This window comes from Coenobita brevimanus, chromosome 14 (assembly GCF_032717465.1).
Source record: "Coenobita brevimanus isolate Jiangsu-jjx chromosome 14, ASM3271746v2, whole genome shotgun sequence".
Lineage (NCBI taxonomy): Eukaryota > Metazoa > Arthropoda > Malacostraca > Decapoda > Coenobitidae > Coenobita > Coenobita brevimanus.
In genome coordinates, this window is record NC_136967.1 from 6685444 (window position 1) to 6701947 (window position 16504).

Here is a 16504-nt window from a genome sequence, read left to right on the forward strand (position 1 = left end):
ATGGCGTTTTAAATTCCTTTTTTCGTACGGCGACGATTGATATTCAACTTAGGAAGAGACCCCTCGTAGTGAAGGGGCTAACAACACCTGCCTCTATTCCTGCCTATACACCTTCCTACACACACACACCTGCCTACTCACAACCTGGCTACCTGCTGCTCTTCTTGCTACAAGCAGAGTCATGCCAGAGGGGGTTACCTCAGGTTAGAGGGTCACTGTCATGGTCACATCAGGAGTGGAATGTGTCATGTTGGGAAAATATATGTCGTCAACTTAAAACAGTACCGTATTTTTGTTGTGCCTCACATTACGAAGTACAGGAAAATTTCTGGAAAGTCCCATACTGTCTCTCCTGTTTCAGTAACTATGTATTTCACCATGACACTAGTTAATGTAATATATGGCATCAGTCTGTACAATCAGTTATTCAGAATTACCAGAGGTAGGCTAACTGGTACGGCAACATGGACGTGTGGAAAATCATTGACGGGTTCGATTTAATCGAACCTTCATGCAACAATAATTTATTTTTGCTGCCTGTCAATCGTATTGGTACCCTCGATTAAAAAAAAAAAAAAGTGTCGGCACCCATTCAATGTATGTATGTATATATATATATATATATATATATATATAGCTGGATTCGTCATAATAACATTGTACTACATGGCCACTCAACCATTTCTGCAAATTAAACAGACATGGCAGCAATACCGACTGAACCAGAGACGAAGCATTTCATATCTTATCCGACACCAGGGTGCTGATACTATTTTTTTTTTTTTTTTTAATAAAGGATACATGGTCACTGTCCATGGGATATGGTGGTGAAATGTTACTGTCTTGAGTAAATAAAGGAATGAGTATCGAGGTCAAATGAGGTGGGTCATGGTAAAGTATCGTCACAGTCGAAGTCCGTGTCATGGTCCTGTGGGAGGGTTCCCTGACCGCCACGCAGACGGCGCTGCCAAAACTGCAGCTGGGCGGCCAACACTCTCATCCTAGCCTCGTGCTCTGCCGTAGACTGAGCCATCTGAAGCCGCAGAAGCTGTAATCGCGCCTGGTGTTGCTCCTCAGACTGCCGCAGCCGCGCCTCGACGCTTGCTACCTTCTGCCGCACTCGCTCCCCCTCTGCCTCTTCATCTGGTTCAGTCTTAGGCATCTTATCCGGCGTGTGTGAGGGAGAAAAAGCATTTGGCTGTGGCGCGGGTTGCAATGGAGCCTGAGATACGCCGTTGAGCACAACAGACGCCCCTGAGGTAGAAATATTTGTGCCTGAGGTAGTGGTGACGGGAGGTGGAGGTGGCGAGGCAGTGGAACCTGCCATGGAAGACCTAATGGCTGCCGAGGCTTGTTCAGAATCGGCCACTGCTAGAGAGGATACCACCTGGGGGAGGAGGAGACCAGGAGCCAAGGGTGAGGTCGGTGAGGTGAAGAAGGGCAGTGAGGAGGCCAGTGAAACCAAACCACCACCCAGAAGAGAAGATACCAAGGGGTGCAAGTTAAGCACTGCTGCGCTCCGCTCTTCCTCAATACCCTCCTGTCCCTCCACGCTCTCTTGTCCTTCCACAGCCTCATCCTCTACCTCGTCCTTCACCTCTTTCTCAACCTCCTCCTCCTCTTCATAATTCTGTGTCTCCTCCTCCGCCTCTTTACACTCCGTCACCTCGCCAGCTTCAGTGGGCGGGGTCGTGGGCGTGTGTGTGGGCGTTCTCTGTACCCCTGGAAGAGTCACACCATCCAGAGGCCAGGTAGATTCTGTACCAGGGGTGTTCTGTGCTTTTCCAGAGCGCTGTGCCTCAGAGCCCAATTTGCGAGCGCGATATTTCAGGTTCTCCCAGGCCTTACGCAGCTGCTTCGTGTCCCTGGATCTGACGTGCGGGTGGGCGTTGTACCGAGCCGTCAGCAGCCTCCACATCTCATTCCTGATCGGGTGTTTGTGTACATCTGGGGGGTCGAACTCTGTGACCCCCGCGTACTGCCGCATGAGGAGCCTTAACACAGCCTTCTCGTGCTGAGTCCACATGGGGCGGCGCTGTTCACGTCCGCCCCCTCCCGTGCTGTACACAAGAGGCATCCCCACCCCTTCCAGCATCCTCTCCTCAAGACTCCTTAGCTTCACGTCATTCCAGCAAATTTTAGCCTCGTGCCTCAGTCAGTCACAATGTCTCTCCTGGGCATGGCGTTTCCCAGGCCATACACTCGAAAATTTGACCCAGAGTTCTGGCACATGGAAGGAGATTTATATTTATGCCTATTGACTACACAATGGTCACTGGGACTATTCAGTCTTAGTTATTCCAATCTGCTCCCAGACTATGAAACGCTACCGTCGAATTTACTATGGCACAAGGGTAGCACTATCGAGTACAGTACTTCTCTGTAAGGGGAAAAAAAAAAAACACACTTTACTATGCACCTTAGTATGGTTTCTCACCGCATGCGTCACTTAAACACTTTTTTCAACATGGCGATAACTTAACCCGACCTCACTCATTGTTCCTCGTTCGTTTTGTTCACTGGAAGGTAGTTTCATTTAGAATGGGGGCCTTCTCACAATAATATAGCATTCAGTCAGTTCTTTCCAGCATATGCGATAAATTTACATTATATCAGGTGATTTCACTGGCTCGTTTTGTTAAATGAAGAGTGGTCCAACTTAGAAAAAATCTTTCTATACACTAGTTCAGCTTAGGAAAGTTTTATGGACTTTTTATACCTTTACTTTTTATTTTCATTTTTATTATATTTTTTTTCACATGGATTGGCTAGTTTCTATCTTGCTACTAATAACTCCACAGCAACGCTTTAAAAATAGGCTCCCCTCTCGCCCCTCCACCATTGTTAAACGCTAATATTTACCCAGGGATACACCACCGTCTTGTTAACCTAAGAATCAATACCCGGTAACAGAAAAAAAAAAGAAAAACAACACACACACGCAGGCGGGTCACGACAAGCAAGGCAAGCAACGATAAGTGAGGGCTGGGCTGAAATTTGAAATCGTCGACGGAATGGCTCTATCCCGCAGGTGTGAGTGTAATTTATCTACTTACATAAATACAAAACCTTAGGGAGTTAAAAAAAAAAAATGACCACGGTGATGACGATGATGATGATGATGATAAAGAGGCGTCTGATATGTGTCTTGTTTCATGCTGTCAAGATTGCACAAATGGCTAAAATAAACGCACATGCTGATATAGTGTTTTCGTGAAGATATATAAGGAGGCGGACTGAGAAACCGAGACAAATACAGAGGGTTGACTGATAAAGAGAAATAAAGAAGACTGTGTTAAAGAAAAAACGGTAACTGAGGCACAAGCAGGAAGACAGCGAGAAGCACAGGAAAGCAAGAAAGGGAGGCAGAGGCAGTAACAAAAATGCAGAAAGCTGAGATGGGAAATACAGAGGTATCAAACATAACGATAGGCAGAAAATGGAGGAAAAGGGAAGGATCTGGGGAAAAGAATGGCTGGAATGAACTAAAGGCAGACAATGCAAAAGATGGGCAGAGGTGGAAAGAAACAAGGAAGTACAAGCAAGCAGGAGCAGACAAATGATGCTGGAGGCAAAGAGGAAGAAGCAGACAACGTTAGAAGTAAACAGGAAGCGGTAGACAAGTGTAAAAACAGTAAACATGAATATACGAGTAGTAAAGTCTGAGAGCTTGAAAGTACACATGACATAAATGCCGAGTACATGTAAGTACACAGGACCAAGTGTGTGTGTGTGTGTGTGTGTGTGTGTGTGTGTGTGTGTGTGTGTGTGTGTGTGTGTGTGTGTGTGTGTGTGTGTGTGTGTGTGTGTGTGTGTGTGTGTGTGTGTGTGTGTGTGTGTGTGTGTGTGTGTGTGTGTGTGTGTGTGTGTGTGTGTGTGTGTGTGTGTGTGTGTGTGTGTGTGTGAGAGAGAGAGAGAGAGAGAGAGAGAGAGAGAGAGAGACTGATAAAAAGAGGTCACAGTAAAGAAATGAAAAAGGGTCAATGAATGAGGCAAAGACAGAAAGGCATGGCTTGGTAGTGATTAAAAGAAAGGCAGAGGAGAAATACAGTCGGAGGGGTAGACAGAAGGGGAGAGAGAGAGAGAGAGAGAGAGAGAGAGAGACAGACAGACAGACAGACAGACAGAGCGTGTTAGTAGGGGGGATAGGGTAGAGGAGGGCCAATATATCGACCTCTCGCAAACCTGGAGCCCCTACCTCTCTCTCTTTCTCTCTCTCTCTCACTCCCTCACTCCCTCTCACACAAACACGCACACGCTTGCACTTGCACGCGCGCACACACACACACACACACACACACACACATATATATATATATAAAGTATAAACCAACGCCAATACAATGCAAAGCCTCTCTCTCTCTCTCTCTCTCTCTCTCTCTCTCTCTCTCTCTCTCTCTCTCTCTCTCTCTCTCTCTCTCTCTCTCTCTCTCTCTCTCTCTCCCTCCACGAGGAAAGGAGCTAAGAGTAGCTGGAACAGCTGGTGATGACCAGATACAATGTGGGAGGTGGAGAAGGAAGTGGAATCTAGAGTTGAAGAAACGCAATGGAAGAGGCAAGAATGATGATGACGATGATGATGATGATGACGATGACAAGGATGACGACAAAATGTTGAGGAGGGAGACGGTAGGAGGAGATAGTTCATGAGGAAGATAAATGGAAAAGGATAAATACAAAGAAGGTGATGGAGAAGAATGGAAAACAAGAGGAAAAAATGAGAAATAAAATGAAAGAGGAAGAAGGTAATGGAAAAGAAATGGGAGTATATGGAAGCGAAGGTATTGCCGGGGAAAAGATGTGGGGAGAAAGAATATGAACAGGAATGAGGGAGTGGAACAAAAACCAACATGGAATATAAAGGTGTGGATGAAAAAGAGAAAAAGACACAAAGGATGACAAGAGATGTATTGAAAGAGAGGAAGAGGAGGTATGGAATCAAGAAGGGAGGATGAATATATTGAAATGAGAAAGGAAATTATACGAAAAGGGATGCTGAGAGAAAAGGAGAGGAGGCAAAATTCGCAAAAAGGATAAAAGGATACTAACCAGAAACAGAAACAAGAGAGAGGAAGAAGAAACTTGGCATGATGGGAGGAGGTACATAAGAGAGAACAGACAGAAAAAAAAGTTACGAAAGAGGAAGAGGAAGATGAGGTGAAGCAACAAGAGAGCAGGACAAGAAAGGAAACGGCAAGACAAAGATGAAGAAAAGTTTGGGTAGTTTTGTAGGGCTCGGGGAGAGGGACAGGAGGGAGGGGGAGGAAGGAACTAGAGGGAGGGAAAAGGAGGGAGAGATGGAGGAGTCAAGGATGGGGGAAAGGGGGAGGAGCAAGAATAGGAAGAGGAAGGGACATCAAAGAAATGAGAAACGGAGAAGGGCTACGATGGAGAGAAATGGCATGGAAACAAATTAAGAGAAATTAAAGGCTGCGTAAGAAGAGAAGGAGGACAGACACAGACAAAATGAGATAGAAACTCGTATAGACAGACAAACATACCAGTAGGTAATATGTAAAAAACAAATATGGAGGGAGGCAGAACAAGGATGAGAGGCAGTAAAGAGATGATACGAGAAGGGAAGGTTACGACTGATGTGGGTAGGAAGGTAGGTAAGTAATAAATACTATGATAAATAATGCAGCAATATAATAAATATAATAAAAGTTACGATATGAAGGTAGGCAGAAAAAAATGAAGAGGAACAGAGATTGTTAGGATGTAAGGAAATGAGAATATAGGTTGGTAAGTAGGGAGATTGGAGGGTAAGGAAAAACAGAGACAAAATGCAGAACTGAGGAGAGGTTACACGAAAGCAAGGAAAGGAGTGAGACAGGTAGGCATGATGGCAGACAGGTAGGTAGGAAATAGGTATTAAATATTTCAAGATGAGGGTAGAACAGAGAGAAGGCAAGAGTCGCGGCAAGGAGAAAGGAAGGCAGGGGTCGAGGAAAGCAGGTGGTAGGGAGGCAGGTAGGTAGATATGTAGGTAGGTAGGCAGGTAGGTAGGTTGGTTGGTAAGTAAATAGGTGGGGAGACAGGCAGCCAAGTAACCCGTGGAGTCGGAGTCGTGTGGGCAACTCCCAACATTCCTGTGTAGGCAACTGTGGGCCCTGCACTCAACTACACTTGGGGGCACTTGAACCGCACTCACACACACACACACACACACACACACACACACACACACACACACACACACACACACACACACACACACACACTACTACTACTACTACTACCACCAGCACTGGGTCACAACTGCGTAACTCTTTGCTCTTCGTTTACATATTGTGTCTGCATCAGAATATCTACAACTGGCAATACTGACTATTAAAAGCTGGGCTGTGAATCTCTCAATCCCTTTAGCACACAGAAGTCCATTATGTTTCATTCTTGCTAAGGCCAGGCGATTACATTAACAGAAAACTTCGAGCTAAAAACCTGACCATAAACTTAAATGATTTTACCCATATCATTTTTCCGTACCAGCAATAACTGTCGCCTGACCAGCATGTTTTTATTATTATTATTATTATTATTAAAAAAGCAGGACTTCCAAAAGGAAACTTAAGCCTGATAATCACTGAATTCTTAGAAGTCACATCACGTCACGGACACTTTATTCCAGCACAAAATATATATAACAATAATCCCAATAGAAGTACTCACAGTGGAATACAGTATCACTGTTATTATTGTCATGGTACTTTACATGCAGTATATAATAATGACGGATGAAATGAAAGCAATATTAGGATGGCGGGTGGGAAGAAACAGTACAAGCAAAGGAGGAAAAAAAAGTTGTTCCTAATTAGTACTTACAGAAACTGATCAGTACTCCATATATAATACATGTGCTTGTGGAAACGCCATGGTACATACAAATACACCGTTACTTAGCCTATGCCTGTTTTATAAACATCCATACACAGTTCTTCCTGTCCCTCGCATCTTTGTAGCACTTAAATCATGCCAGTCTTATACAAATCCATCCACTATTCCTGATATGCCAAAGAATCAATCAAATTCCCCCTTGGTTCTCTTCCATCTACGTATCTCATCTATCCACTATTCCTTTGTCAAACATCCAATCATATTCTCTCTTCCACATACACATAAACTTATATAAATTCATCCAATATTCCTTCTATGCCAAACATTCAATCAAATCTCCCCCCTGCTCCTTCAAGTTCTCCATCTATGGGCCTTGCTCGGGGCAAAAACACAGTGGTATGGGATGCGAGGAAGGTTACCACAAACACTCCTCGCAACATCATCATTTCTTCAAAGCCTGCTTAACGGTGGGGATTCAGGGGGTACCGGGCACCGAAGACTGTGCTAAGAGGGATGTCTGGGGAGGTGGGGGATTGATCGGTGGTGTGAGAGATGGTAAGCTGGGAAGGAGAGGGAGTAGTGCAGGGGAGGCAAGTGGTAGGATAAGCCTCCCTGGCAACTGTGTGTGAGAGGGAGGACCGCGCCACTCAATGCTAGCGGGCCGTCCGAGTGGTTTGGTCGGCCTCGCTTCCTCCACACACACACACACACACACACACACACACACACACACACACACACACACACACACACACACACACACACACACACACACACACACACACACACACACACACACTTTCTCTCTCTCTCTCTCTCTCTCTCACTCTTCCTCCCTGCCTCGCCATTCACCCTACACGGGGCGGCCTCTCTCTCGCTTGAATTATTCAGGTGGTGGGTGAAGTCAGGCCTTTCCCCCATTCTCCCTCCTCATATGTCAGTCCAGCCTCTCACTTCCCTGCACCAGCCTCACTCACTTCCTCCATCATCCGGAAAGTGATGAAAAAAAAAATCTCACCCATCACTTTTTCCGTGTGAAATTTTGCGAAATGATCCCATCCACCACTTTCACCATTTGAAATTTTGTGAAAAGGTCCCAATCATCACTTCTTCCCTTCGAGATCTGGTGAAAATATTCCATCCATCACTTTAACCATTTGAAATTTGGAGAAAAAATCCCACCCATCACCACCCAACACTTGTATCACTGGAACCTGGGTGAAAAGATTCCATCCCTCACTTCTTCAATTCGAAATCTGTTGAAAAATCCCATCCCTCACTCCTTCCCTCTGAAATCTGGTGAAAAAACTTCCATCAATCTCTTCTCTCATGCGAATTTTGGTGTAAAGGATGCCGTCCTATCACAGTGGCCCCAAGGACGAGCCTCTCTCATGCCTCCCCGCCTGCCGTGACCACCTTACATAATCGTTGACCTCCTCGGCTCAGTGTGCATCTCGGTAACACCATGGCAACTTCGCAACACCCCCATGCCGGCACAACCAACACCCGTGCAATTTCCCTTAAACGTCTACACATAACTGGACGGAACGAGTCACTGCAATGTCGTATTCTTAGGTGGGTTTGGAGATTTCGTACCACCTCCTCCTTAGTGATTTATTCCGTACATGACACTTGGTATCGTCAGTGCTAACTATACTGATATTAAAACGACAAAAATACCCTAAAAGAGGATGTTAATTTGCAATATGCATAATCGCTGAGGAAGAAGCAGTACGAAGCCTCCTATGCCACCTAGAGAACGGTGCTGAAGTACATTTTTTGGCAATTTATTTTTCATTTTACATCTTGACATTCTGTTTTATATTATTTATATATGTCCAGTAACGATATTGTTTGCCTCATTAACGTGCAAAAGGATACAAGGTGCAATACAGTAACGAAAATAAATCGCTGAGGAATTAGTGCTACAAAGTCACAAGAATGTATCTTAACAGGACAGGACTGACATACACAACCAAACTGATAGTCTATTCATTGTCGTAACACATGATTTGTTTTGGCAGGATGGACATAGAGAGGTAGGTGCAGAGATTTTCCCACGTCTGCTGTTCCTCCAGAGACGGTCATGCGGATCTGTGCAAGGGAACGTTTACAAGTCACATGGGAGCGCGCACCACCACTCATGGCAGGTCCAGGTGGCGGCTGTCGTGCGCACGTGCGGTGTGAACACGTGGTGGCGCGTGTCATCACAACTCACTTCATGCAACACAACACACACGGACGGACGGATGGTCAAGCCCCCCTCCCCCCCTTTTTTTTCAAGTTACCAAACACTTTGTTTCTTCGCGACACATGAGGGGAGAGGTGGTACGATGACAATTTACGCACACAAACACGGACACACTTTCAAACAGGGACGCACATGCACAAACACATGCGGGTAAATCCCATGTGTAAGTAGCAAGGGTGGAGGAGAAAGGGGCGGTCGGCGTGTGTGTGTACCGATGACTGGCGACGATCGACCACTCCTTGGAAGAAGCGCGCGACTCCCTTCCCTTCCCCGTCTTGGGCCTGCACTCACACTTCCCTCACAGCCTTATCTCCCACCTACAACCCTTCACCTCGACCTCCCTCCTCCCTCAAATCTCTCTCTCTCCTAGGAAGGGCCTAGGAGGGGTGTCCAGGGGAGGGGAGGGAGGGTGTCAGAGAAGGGAAGACGGGAACAATTTGGGGAAGAGACTTGGGAGGTGCGGGGGTGAGTGCGAGTCTCTGGGCTGATGTCTCGTCAGTGCCGGCTGAGGGGTGTGCGAGTGCGCGGGGAGTGTGGGGGGCTGGGGGAGGGTAGAGGGAGGGACCAAGGGAGGGAGGGAGAAACGTAGGGAGGGAGGATAAGAAGAAGCCGAGGGAGGCAGGGAGGGAGGGTCTTAGAGGATAGGATATAGAGAACGGTTTGATATGGTAGGGACTTGTGTCACGGCATGTGAGGTTGTAGAATGGGGCCTGCAAGGCCTGCGGGGGTTAAAGGAGGGAGGAGGTAGATAGGGGGAAGAGAGGAGGGAGAAAGGGAGAGGCAGGCAGGCAGGAGGCTGGAGGTAGGGACGAGGCAGGCTGGAGGCAGGGGAGGAGGCAGGGCAAGGGGGACCGGGTTTGCTAGTGGTCCGACGAGAAAATGGTTGGCCATAGCAACTTCCCATAATGATGAGGGTCGCTAATACAAGGAAGTATGGTGGCGGTGGTGAGGTGGGAATGTGGTGGTGATGTGTAGGAGATGGGTGATTGTGGTAGTTGTGGCGAGGCGGGAGTGTGGTGGTGATGTGCTGGAGATGGATGACTGTGGTAGTGATGGTCTAGGGGGAATGTAGTGATGTTGTGGAGATGAGTGATTGTGGTAGTTGTGGTGAGGCAGGAATGTGGTGGAGAAATATGCTTGTGGTAACTGTGGTGAACCAGGAATGAGGTGGTGGCAGTGGTAGTTGTGGTGAGGCAGGTAAAGGCATGTGGTAAAAGAATGTGTAGTGAGGCAAGAGTGATGTGGTGAGGGCAGGTGGTAGTTATGGTGAGGCAAAATATGTGGTGTCAGTGGTAATGGTGTGTCGTGAGGAGGAATGTTGTGGTATTGTGGTGGGAGACAATGAGGCAGGTGATGATGGTGTAATACTGTGGTGGTGGTTGCTGTGGTGAGATGGGTGAAGGCTGGTGTGGTGAATGAGGAAAAGTAATGTGGTGGAAACTATGGTGAAGCAAATTTGTGATGGCTGTTGTGGTGAAAGAGGTAGAGGAATGTGGTGATGGTGATTGTTGTAAGGCAGGTAAAGGTAGACAAAGAGGCAGAGGAATGTGGGGATAGCAGCGGTAAAAAGGGTAAAGGTGGTTAGTGTGGGTGTGTGATGAAGTGAGAGAGGTATGGCATGTGGTTGTGACGGTGAGGCAGGGATGTGGTGAGGCAGGTATGTGGTAGACAGGCAAAGAAGATGTTGGTGGTTGTGGTGGAAGGCGTAAAAGAATGTGATTGCTGGTGTGGTAAGGCAGATGAGGTATGTGGTGGTAACTGTGACGAGGAATGTACAGGTAGTTGTGGTAGCTGTGGTATGAAAAGAAATGTATATCACTGCTGTGGTGGTAGTGGTGGTGGTGGAACTGAGATAATGGGTGTGCGTGTGCGTGGTGGTTTGTGGCGGGGGGGAAAATATATATATATATATATATATATATATATATATATATATATATATATATATATAAATATATATATATATATATATATATATATATATATATATATATATATATATATATATATATATATATATATATATGGGACAGGTGAGCATGAAGGTGATGGAGGTATGAAGAGTCTTACAACGGCTGTTGTTATTGTGGAGGTGGTGGCTGCTAAGTTGGGCTGGTGGTGAAGAATGTAAGTGGTCACTGTGACCGTCATGTACTAACTGTATGTTCAGTGGTGGTGGTGATAGCTGTGATGAATATGGTGTGTATGAATACGATGAAGTGGTGGTGGTTGGATTAGGGGGCTGGGGGAGAGTATGTATAATGATGGTGATTGTGAAGGAATATCTGTAGATCTAGTACAGTGAGAGCTGTGATAAGAGAGGTGTAGGAATGTGATGGAAATATGTGGTGGTTCGCCGTTTTCATAGCAGTGGTGGTGGTGGTGAACTTTGTAAGAGAAATGGCTGAAGAATGTTGTACGCGTAGCTTGGATGGTGGTGGTTGTGGTTGCTGTCTGATGTGGCACTGGTAGCTGTGGTGAGTTTTTGCCATGGAGGTGTGAACGTAAGGATTTATTGCCTTTTCAGTGGCATGTTGGTGAGGTTGTCTATGATTAGTTACTATTGTGGTAGAGGTATTTGTGGTGGTGGTGGGTTGGTGTTATGTGGTAATGATTGTTGTTCTGGTGAGTTCCTGTTATAATGAATGGTGTGAGTGTTGGGCTTTTTTTTTTTTTTTTTTTTTTTCTGTGGCTTGTTGCTGAGGTGGTTCAGTTAAGTTGGAGCACCGCTGTGGTAAAGTAACTGTGGTAAAGGCAGGTGTGGTGGCGGAAAGTTTTGGAAGGTGAAGATGTAGAGTTTTATTGTTTTTTCCATCTTGTTGCCGAGGTGGTTTTGGTAGTTGCGTTAGGGCTGAGAGGTAATTGTGGTGGAGGCAGGTGTGGTGATGGCTGGTAGCTCTGGGGGGTGAAAGGCTGTCTGTGGTGAACGCACTGTTGCTGTGGTGAGCTGCTCTTGCTGTAAATGCGTGGGTGAGGCTTAGTGTGTTGTCAAGCTATCTGTGGTTTACCTGTGTTATTTTGCACTGCATTTTAATATTACCTTATTTATTTTATTTACTTTTTGCTGTGGTGGAGGTGTTTATGATGGAAGCAGGTGTCTGTGTCTGGTGGCCCGGAGTGGGTGAAAGGAGGAGGTGAAATATCTTTGTGATGATGAGGGAGAAGGTTGGTGAGTTTTCATCTTATCTGTGGTCTACCTGTGTTAATGAGTTTTTGCTGTGGTTAGTAGACGTGAGGTAGTGTAGTGGCCGGTAGCAGCGGGAGGTGAAAGTTTGTCTGTGGTGAATTGTGGCTGGGCGAATTGCTGTTGCTATGATGACGAGGAAGAGGCTTGATCGACTGTCTGTTACATGGTGGTAATGTTGGCAGAGGTAACTGTGGTGGGTTGCAAATGTGTGTGTGTGTGGGGGGGGGTGATTTGTGGTGAAGGTGAAGTCCTGTAGTACTGATGATTGTGGTGGATGATAGCTTTGGGGGTGACAGGGTGTGATGAACTGCTGGTGTGGTGACGAGGGTAAGGCTTAGTGTGTTATCACGTTGTCTGTAGTATAATAATGTTTCTGTGGTAGGGGTAGCTGTGGTAGCTTATGTATGTGGCAGGGGTTGTGGCACGATATACTGTGGTAGCATATGTATGTGGGGTTGCGGTATGATTACTGTGGTGAGAAGGCTTGTGGTAGTAGGCTGTTGCTGTGGTGCGTTCGTTTGTTGTTGCCGTGATGGTGAGGGAGAGGCAGCTGGCTTATCAGGGTGCTTGTGGTGATGCTTGTAACAGCTACTCAGCCGCTCAGACCACAACTGTTCTCGTGGTTGAGCAGCGTTGTCTGAGGGGGTTATACGTATAGTGTGGTGAGCAGTGTACACCTCAATGAATAACAACTTTTCAGCTTATTCCGACAATACATTCATACATTTTTCCATAATATTATGACGCATTGGTAAAAAATAATGTTGCCTATTATGAAAATCTACCCGTAAACAATGTAAAAAAGAGTAGTTGGCAGACCGCTACCGCTGTTATTTCTGACAGCAGTTACACACACAAATCAGAAAACATGACGCCTAATAAATCAAGAAATTCGAAGTCTGAATGATGAGTGACAGGAAATAAGCTTCATTTTCTCTGGGCATTCTGATCGTACTTCTCCTACTACTGGAACTTCTGTTATATTCTTTTCCCATTTTCTGGTTCTTACCCATCCCATTTGTAACGATGTAAAATGATGATGATTACAATGATAATGATAACTGAACAGTAGGAGTTAAAGACGCCAATTTGCTACACACACACACACACACACACACACACACACACACACACACACACACACACACACACACACACACGCACACAAAACAGAACACAACACATACAACTCCCTCATACCTAAACAATCCCAGTATACACCCTTCAATCCTTGCACACAACCCCCCGCCCACCCCTCTCCCAATTCCAACACACAACACCGCCACTTCTCAACACACTCTGCTTCTCTCGTCATCACTTACGCAAGGCCCGACAAACAACTCTCGTAAGGTGCTAACCGCTTATGATGGAGAGACGTTGGGATAAGTTGTGTTGTCAAGTTTCATATGAATAAACAGGAGGAAGTAGGGAGACTCAGAAACGGCTTTGTTGAGGAAGTTGGTGTAATAGGAAAACTTGAGTGATGATAGTGGCTCTAAAATACGGTGTGATGCAGTGTTATCTTTTGTATATACAGTATATTAGAGAGTGTTACTATTTTATATATACTAAGTTCTTATAAATAAACAGAGGGAGGACGGCTCAGAGGCGGTTTTGTTGCAGAAAGTTGGAGTTACAGTAAAAGATGAATAATGAATGGTTCCTAAATGGCGGTCGGTATGGTTGTGATGCAGAGAAAATTAATGTAAAATATATTAACTTCTTACTAAGTTCACCGAAGGGGATTTAAAGTCCGTTTCGCTGAAGATGTTAATGCAACAGGAAAACTTCAATGATGAAAATGGTTCTTAAAAGGGGTCTAGTTATGCTGAAATGAAAAGCAACGTACTTAATATTAGCTTCTTATGAATATAAGATGGAAAGAAACACAATGACAGCTTGGTGCAACAGGATAACGTGAGTGATGACACTGGCTCTAAAAGGGGATGTGATGTAAGTACAGAAGTGATGCAGAGAAAATGTTATGAGTGTTAACCCGCAGCCTGCAAAGTTTCCAACTTGAACTCATTTCCAAAAATTCTTTCATTTCCCACGACATTACTGGTTACATAATAGGCTCAAAATTGAAAATGAAATACTTCACAACGTCATCTTTCCTTGTACATGGCTAAAAGTGGTCCCTGACGATAATGAATAAAAGTATTTTTAAGACTGTCACCCACTGTCACAACCCACAAAAGTCACTAATTATTAAACTGTAAAACAGAGTGCCATGCGTAAGCGTCAATGCGTCATCTTTCACTTCACAGAAAAAACTTGATTTCTGACGCCCTCCTTTTTTGTGCACCACGGAACGGGCTGGAGAAAACTAACCCCTTGGCTGGGAAATACGAACTTTACATTTATAACATCAAACGATTGAATTCATTTGATAAGAATCCACCTCAGTCAAAAGAGTATGTAAGAGGAAGAGGAGACATGGAGTAGAGAGAGGAAGATAAACAAGAGTAAAGGACAGAAAGGATGAGAAAGAGAATTCAGGAGAAAGAAAAAAAAGGGGGAGATCAGGAATAAAGCCAACAGGACCAACAAAGAGAAAGGACAGAGAATATACAAAAGAGAGGTTAAGAAACTGGAAAGGGAGACATTAAATAAAGGGGGAAGGACGAGGAAGTCAGTAAGTAATGTTTTGAGCACAACATACTTGCAGGTAAAGACAAAGGTGAAGTTAGTAAAGGTGGCTTCGCAATAAAAGAAACATGAGACAACAGAAACAACACAACAGGAAGAGGATGATGGTGTTAATTTAAAGGGTAAGAGGATACTGTTGATTAAATGAGTAGAGTTCAAGAAGTATTTGAGAAAAATACCACTCTCAGGTTAGTAGTAGAGGTAGTGGGAGTGAAGGTGTGTGTGTGTGGCAGAGGTGAGAGTATTAGAACTGGTCGTGGTGGTGGTCATCGTGTTGATAGTGGTTGGGGCAGGTGTGGTGGTGGTAGGAGCAAGGGAGGCAAGTCTGGTTATACCCGGGAGGCCCACCACTACCACCACAGCTAACCACCACCCAGCAACACTACCACGCTATCCACACCGCCTGCTGCTTAGAAACTTCGCTATCATCAATACTATCTACATCAATACAGTAAAATAACAACCTGTTAATAATCAGTCTTCAGCAACACCACAACATCCACAACCCCTGACCATCTACACATCACCGCCACCTCAGAAACACCAGCATCGATCCACATCACCTGCCAACTACCCAAAAACACAATCCACACCACCAACACCGGATCCCAGGAACATCACAGCATCCACACCACTTACAAATAGGTCTACCACCCACACCACCAGCACCATCCCAGCACCAGCATCGATCCACATCAACTGCCAAAACACCCAGCAACACCACGCCATCATTCACACCACATTCCACTCAGAACTCCACCGCCATCCACACCACCAGCGCATCCCAGCAACACCATACCATCCAACCACCCATCACAGCTGTACCACAACCAATACTACATCAACCATTACTACTACAGAGTAAAATACATACCTAAGGACGAAATGCTACGATACTTAATTAAAAGAAAACAAAATCGTTATCACAGACTACGCAACGCAAAAAAATGTACACGGTCGAAAAGTATGGATCGTGTTCTCTTGGGTTTAGGTCGCTCTCTTGTACTTCTTCCTTACTAGTTAATTTCTGCGTATAGTATATTAATTTTTTCGACTATGACACATATAAACTTTGTCCAACTAAAAAAAATAATACATAGCCTACCCTACAACAAACAGTCTCGAAAGGACCAATAAAAATGTTGCTGTTTGCTTTCCTCTGTAATTCTTTTTCGAAATTCTTAAGTGTTGAGTCAAGCCAACACACGAGCAAAAAGTTACCATGCTTGCGAGACCATATAGTCTTCGCATTCACATACACGCATTCACACACAGGCGTGCACTCACACACAAGCACGATATGCACTCGCCCACATTCACTCACACACGAATTCACACAAGCTGTCAGGCTTACTGTCAAGTGGAGACGCCAGTACATTTACTCATTCGTACGAACAGGTGACTTAACAATGAGTGACAAGCCAAATAATTTCCAGTACCAAAGAATTTTCGATCCAGAGGAGCTAGAAGACAAACATTAATTAATTTTATACCTTTTCCACCAGGGCGTCCTCGTAGGTTGAAAAATATCGTTTTCTTGCGGCAGGAATAAATTACAAAAATACGTCATCGTTGCC

The 16504-nt window shown here is 45.1% G+C and overlaps 2 protein-coding genes across 4 annotated transcripts in view; both read right to left on the reverse strand.

Moving 5' to 3' along the window:
• The window catches only part of milt (trafficking kinesin-binding protein milt), a 275578-nt gene that overhangs the window by 43973 nt on the left and 215101 nt on the right, over positions 1–16504 (reverse strand). The window lies entirely within an intron of this gene.
• On the reverse strand, positions 887–2095 carry LOC145417558 (uncharacterized). The gene has a single exon (XM_080286268.1). It carries the CDS (start codon positions 2093–2095, stop codon positions 887–889), a length of 1209 nt encoding a protein of 402 aa, XP_080142394.1.

Coding starts and splice junctions, on each gene's coding strand:
- LOC145417558 (XM_080286268.1), bottom strand. CDS start 2,095: ATGCTGGAAGGGGTGGGGATGCCTCTTGTGTACAGCACGGGAGGGGGC.